The sequence below is a fragment of the Xenopus laevis genome, chromosome 1S (assembly GCF_017654675.1).
Source record: "Xenopus laevis strain J_2021 chromosome 1S, Xenopus_laevis_v10.1, whole genome shotgun sequence".
NCBI lineage: Eukaryota > Metazoa > Chordata > Amphibia > Anura > Pipidae > Xenopus > Xenopus laevis.
In genome coordinates, this window is record NC_054372.1 from 1,049,192 (window position 1) to 1,054,768 (window position 5,577).

The 5,577-nt window shown below is 41.9% G+C and overlaps 1 protein-coding gene across 1 annotated transcript; it reads left to right on the plus strand.

Annotated features, from left to right (window-relative positions):
* Positions 1-345: 345 nt before the first annotated feature.
* On the plus strand, positions 346-5,240 carry LOC121399255. The gene is made up of 2 exons (XM_041579315.1): positions 346-1,167; positions 4,437-5,240. Exons 1-2 carry the CDS (start codon positions 666-668, stop codon positions 5,027-5,029), a joined length of 1,095 nt encoding a protein of 364 aa, XP_041435249.1. The 5' UTR covers positions 346-665; the 3' UTR covers positions 5,030-5,240.
* Positions 5,241-5,577: the final 337 nt, after the last annotated feature.

Consider the following 5,577-nt stretch of genomic DNA (forward strand, 5'->3'; position numbering starts at 1 on the left):
GTTAGAGTTGGGTGTATGTCTCCTGTATCAAATTTTCAAAAATGAGGAGAGCACTTCTCAATAGCAAAATCGCTGTGGTTGTATTTATTTAAAGGCTACTACACGACATGTTTCGGGTTATTACATACCCTTTCTCAAGACACTTGAGAAAGGGTATGTAATAACCCGAAACATGTCGTGTAGTAGCCTTTAAATAAATACAACCACAGCAATTTTGCTATTGAGAAGTGCTCTCCTCATTTTTGAAAATTTGTCACTGGTTGGGATAGCGGTTTACCCAAGCGAGGATCGATGCATTCCTAAAAAAAGATTGAAAAGGCAGTGCGGAGGACATTATTTGTTTATTCTGTATGTCTCCTGTCCCATTGGGGGCCAAATTAGCCTCTTGTGGGCATGGGATGGTGGCATGACATGAGGTAGATGGGCTCAGATCCCAGATACATTCATATCATTATATAAGTTTAGTTATAAAAGTTTAATTACAGGGCATCCTATAGCTTTAAATTCACAGCTGGGCCAGCAGGTATGTGATTGGAGGGCCCCCTGCTGGCTGAAAGCCCGCGAAAATAAGTTATATATAGAGCCCTCCTCGCAGCACTCGTGTCAGCGCAGCCTGGGGATAGCTTCAGAAGAATTTCACCTCTGACCTGCTCGTCGCTGGGAAGATGTCAGCACCAGGGAGCAGCAATAGACAGGCTGTGGGACTTGCTCCGACTGATAGGGAGCGCATAATGAGCTGGATACAGACAGCACGGCCGGAAGAACTGAGCCGAATGATGCAGCAGACAGGCATTGCGTTGCACACCAATGAGGACGTGGAGGAGGCGGCTACTCCTGATTCAGAAGACGCCCCCAGTCCGTTAGGCAGACCCACTGTGAAGAGAAAGCTGGCTCTGAAGTGTTCCACACAGAGATATGCAGCAAAGACAAAGAAGGCTGCAATAAAGACTGTTAACAGCAGGAATGCCTGGCCAGCGATGTCCCCGCCTATGGCTAGCACTAGTCAGGCTGTGCAGGGGGAGTTTTTCCAGCCCACTGAGTCCAGTGGAATGTTTAATAAAACGCTGCCTGTTATGTCTTCCCCTCCCCTATTCTCTTTCCAGCAGGCACCGAGTGACACAGGCAGTGTGAGCAGGGAACAACCAGGACCCTCCATTCAGCAAGCAGGTAATTATGCTACTGAAATGAATGCTCTGAAAAATGCTTTAACATGTTTATCAGATGTATTTGATAATATGCAGGAAAGAGTCAATAGGTAAGAAGGAGGGTTGCCCCCTGGAGTGGCAGAAACCAGTTTAAGGGATATAGTGACATGTCAGCCAACCCCATTAGGTTTACATTTGTCCACCTCAGTGAAGGACAAGATAGTAAAGGGTGATTATATAGATATTCTCTCATTGTTACCAGCCTACAAGGAGTTCCTCAAATCTGATAAGAAAGGAGATAGCGAAGAAATCCATAGACGCCCAGTCCCAAGAACATTTAGCAATTGGCTACAAGCGTTTTGCATATTTGCCAATGTTCTATGTTCTAGTAAACCTCAACTATCCCCTCATTTATTTAAATACCTTGACATCATTTTGGAAGCTTACCGCACATATGGCGGTATTTCATGGTTCATCTATGATGATCGTTTTCGTCAGAAGTTAGCGGTACACCCAGGGTTGTCATGGGGACAAAAGGATGTGGACCTTTGGATGGGAATGTTGGCACCAAAGCCGGCATTTCCATCCACATCCCGTCAAGTACCACCAAAACCCAACACATGTTGGGCATTCAACGAGACCATATGCAAATTTCAAAACTCATGTAGGTACAAACACGAGTGTTCTCACTGCGCAGGCAATCACCCAGCCTTTCGCTGCGTATGAAAATTCTCTGCCAACAGCAAAACCAATACAAAAGAACAGATGGCCAAAGGCAACATCGCCGGTGAATTTAGCAAAAATGTTGCCTTGGCTAAGCAAGTATCCAAACAAAGTGAAGGCGGATCTAATTAAGTTCGGTTTTCAGTTTGGATTTTGGATTCCAACATTTAGAATTCAGCCATCAGTATCAGTAACCGATAATTTACAATCTGTTTACAATCACCCTCAGGTTGTCAGAGACAAGCTCTCTAAGGAGTTGTCTCTGGGGAGAATCATGGGTCCGTTCAGCGAGTTTCCTTTTGAAAATTTCAAAGTTTCACCATTAGGTGTAGTACCCAAAAAGGAGCCGGGTACTTTTAGGATAATACACCACTTGTCTTTTCCATCAGGGAACTCGGTGAATGAGGGCATCGATATTGAGCTTTGCACGGTATCATATTCCTCAGTGGAAGAAGCCATTAAATTATTACGCATCTGCGGTAAAGGCACATTGATGGCAAAATGCGACATACAATCTGCCTTTCGTCTTCTTCCTATACACCCAGACTGTTTTCATTTATTAGGATTCCACTTTGATGGCAAGTTCTTCTTTGACAGGTGTCTGCCCATGGGGTGCTCCCTTTCATGTTTTTATTTTGAGTCTTTTGCAACTTTTTTGGAGTGGACCTTAAAAACAGAATCTGGGTCCCAGTTCGTCATCCATTATCTGGACGATTTTTTATTTATGGGACCCCAGGGGACAGACACTTGTAAAAGACTTCTACATACTTTTATGTGGATAGCACAGGAATTTGGGGTCCCTTTGGCCCCAGAAAAGACTGTCGGCCCAGGAACAGTTATAACCTTTTTGGGTATTGAATTGGATTCAGTTAATATGGAGAGTAGGTTGCCATCTGATAAAATAGTAAAATTGAGAATATTGCTTGCTAATGCCTTATCAGCCACAAAAATGAAGCTGAAACAGCTGCAGAGCCTTATTGGTCATTTAAACTTTGCCACCAGAATAATGCCAATAGGTAGAGTGTTTTTAAAGCGTTTGTCCTCATTGACTGCTGGAGTGACTAAGCATAACTGGCATATTCGCATCACATCTGAAGTGAAAGATGATTTGCGAATTTGGCAACAATTTTTAGAACAATATAACGGAAAAACATGTTGGCAAGAGGAATTCATAGACAATGAGGCCCTGCAGTTGTATACTGATGCCGCAGCATCAACTGGTTTTGGAATATTCTTCCAAAACCAGTGGTGCGTGGGAACATGGCCAGAAGATTGGATTTCTTCAGGATTAACTAAAAATATAGTCCTGTTGGAATTTTTTCCTGTCCTAGCAGCAATTGATATTTGGGGCCCAAATTTGGCAAATAAGAAAATAATTATTCACTGTGACAACCTTGGAGTGGTACATGTAATAAATAATTTAACATCTTCATTACCACCAGTATTAAACCTATTACGCCAGTTAGTTCTCAGAGCCCTTAAACACAATATAATGATAAAGGCTAAACATATTCCAGGTCTAGTTAACCGAACTGCTGATTCTCTATCTCGTATGCAGTTCGATATTTTTTGGCAACTAGAGGAACAAGCGAGCGCGGTTGGGACCCCTTATCCGACTCACCTTTGGAACCTGATATATCCAATGTGATAGCCATTTTACAAGGCTCTGTGGCTTGTAAAACTTGGGTGGATTATAAATCATCTTGGTCGGAATGGCAACAATTTAAGTGCCAAAATAAGTTTAATTTAAGTGAAGAGGATCTCTTAATTATTTTCATTTTGGAATGTAGCCAGAATGGGCAGTCCATAGCTTCTATCAAGAAGAAATTAGCAGGAGTTTCCTTTTGGGCTAAATTACTGTTACCAGCTAATGTAACAAAGAACCCGATGGTGCAACAAATAATTAAAGGGTTAGCCCGTCATAATGCCAGAGAAGATGATAGACAACCTATTACTGTAACAGTGCTGAACAAACTGATGTTGGTGCTGCCGCAAGTTTGTAGAAATGAATACAAGACGTCTTTATTCAGATTGGTTTTTTCTTTGTCATATTTTGCTGCACTAAGGCTTAGCGAGGTGGTTTCCCCATCCAAATTTAGGCCTGGAGGTATTTTTCAAAATGACATCCAGTTAATAAATGGAAGATTGCGTATTAACATACGTTCTTCCAAAACGGACCAAGAAGCAAGAGGTTGTTTAATTTGGTTAGGTCAGTTTGTTAACCCCTTAATGTGCCCAGTTACCAATTACAAGAATTTCATTGAAAGACGGCCGACAGTTGAAGGCCCATTGTTCATACATAAAAATTTGCAATTTTTATCGAAATTCCAATTCACCAGAATTCTCAGTTTTTGTTTTGAAACCCTTGGTTTAGCAGATAAGAAATACCGCTCACACTCCTTTCGGATCGGGGCAGCAACGCAGGCAGCCCTTTGGGGCCTAAGTGAACAATCAATAAAGAAGATAGGACGGTGGAAATCAAATCGCTACAAGTTATACGTGAGACCTACAATGGTCTAATTTCTCTGTTATGAGGTTTTGTCATTGACATTTACAATTGTTTTACAGGCGACATTCAGAGAATTTGGATTTTAGGACATTCTTATGTACACTGGGCAGAGCTGAGAGCACAGATCCGGAAGGGTGCAGCAAATTTATACCTTTCAGATAAAAAGTACAAAGTAATATGGAATGGTATTAGGGGCATGAGATGGGAGAAGCTCTTCCAAACTCTAACAGTGATGTTAAAAACATGGGGATACCCTAAGGTGATTGTGATACATTTAGGTGGAAATGATATAGGGTTTATAAAAACAATCCAATTGATTAAGTCCATAAAACAAGATTTGTGCCAAATTTCTTTATTTATGCCTGATGTTTATTTGATTTGGTCTGAAATTGTCCCTCGGCTGTGCTGGCAATCCCAACTATTAAAACCACTTGAGAAATGCAGACGTAAAATTAACCATTCAATTGCCAAGTTTGCAGGCAAGTTGAACATAACTGTATACAGACACCATGAGTTAGAGAATGGTTTTGAAGGATTGTTTAGAGAGGACAAGGTCCACTTGTCAGAAATAGGATTGGATATTTTCAATGTTGGACTGCAAAATGCAGTGGAAAAAGCCTTGTTTTGTGGAGGGGGGCCAAGCCCAAGTTAAGGTTTTAACTGGTCTTGGCGTGGCGGATGTTTAAAATGTTAATTGGCTCCTGGCCGATACCATGGCGGGGCTCATATATACACTGAATGGCAAGCTCTGCAATTGTACGGAGCTGGGCTTGGTTATTACTGTTAATTTAAGCAGTGAATGTTAATGGAGTAATTACAGATGCTGTTTAATAAACTTGGCTGTGGCCTTTCTCCACACAAAACAAAGTGTTTATGTTTTATTTTGCTAAGAACGGTTCCTTATGTTTAAATGTTCATGCCTACTGATCCCATGTCCCATTGGGGGCCAAATTAGCCTCTTGTGGGCATGGGATGGTGGCATGACATGAGGTAGATGGGCTCAGATCCCAGATACATTCATATCATTATATAAGTTTAGTTATAAAAGTTTAATTACAGGGCATCCTATAGCTTTAAATTCACAGCTGGGCCAGCAGGTATGTGATTGGAGGGCCCCCTGCTGGCTGAAAGCCCGCGAAAATAAGTTATATATAGAGCCCTCCTCGCAGCACTCGTGTCAGCGCAGCCTGGGGATAGCTT

Excerpts from the sequence above, each read along its gene's own strand:
- LOC121399255 (XM_041579315.1), top strand. The coding sequence starts at position 666 with ATGTCAGCACCAGGGAGCAGCAATAGACAGGCTGTGGGACTTGCTCCG. Across the intron at positions 1,168-4,436 it reads ACCCTCCATTCAGCAAGCAG|GCGACATTCAGAGAATTTGG; the intron begins GTAATTATGCTA and ends ATTGTTTTACAG.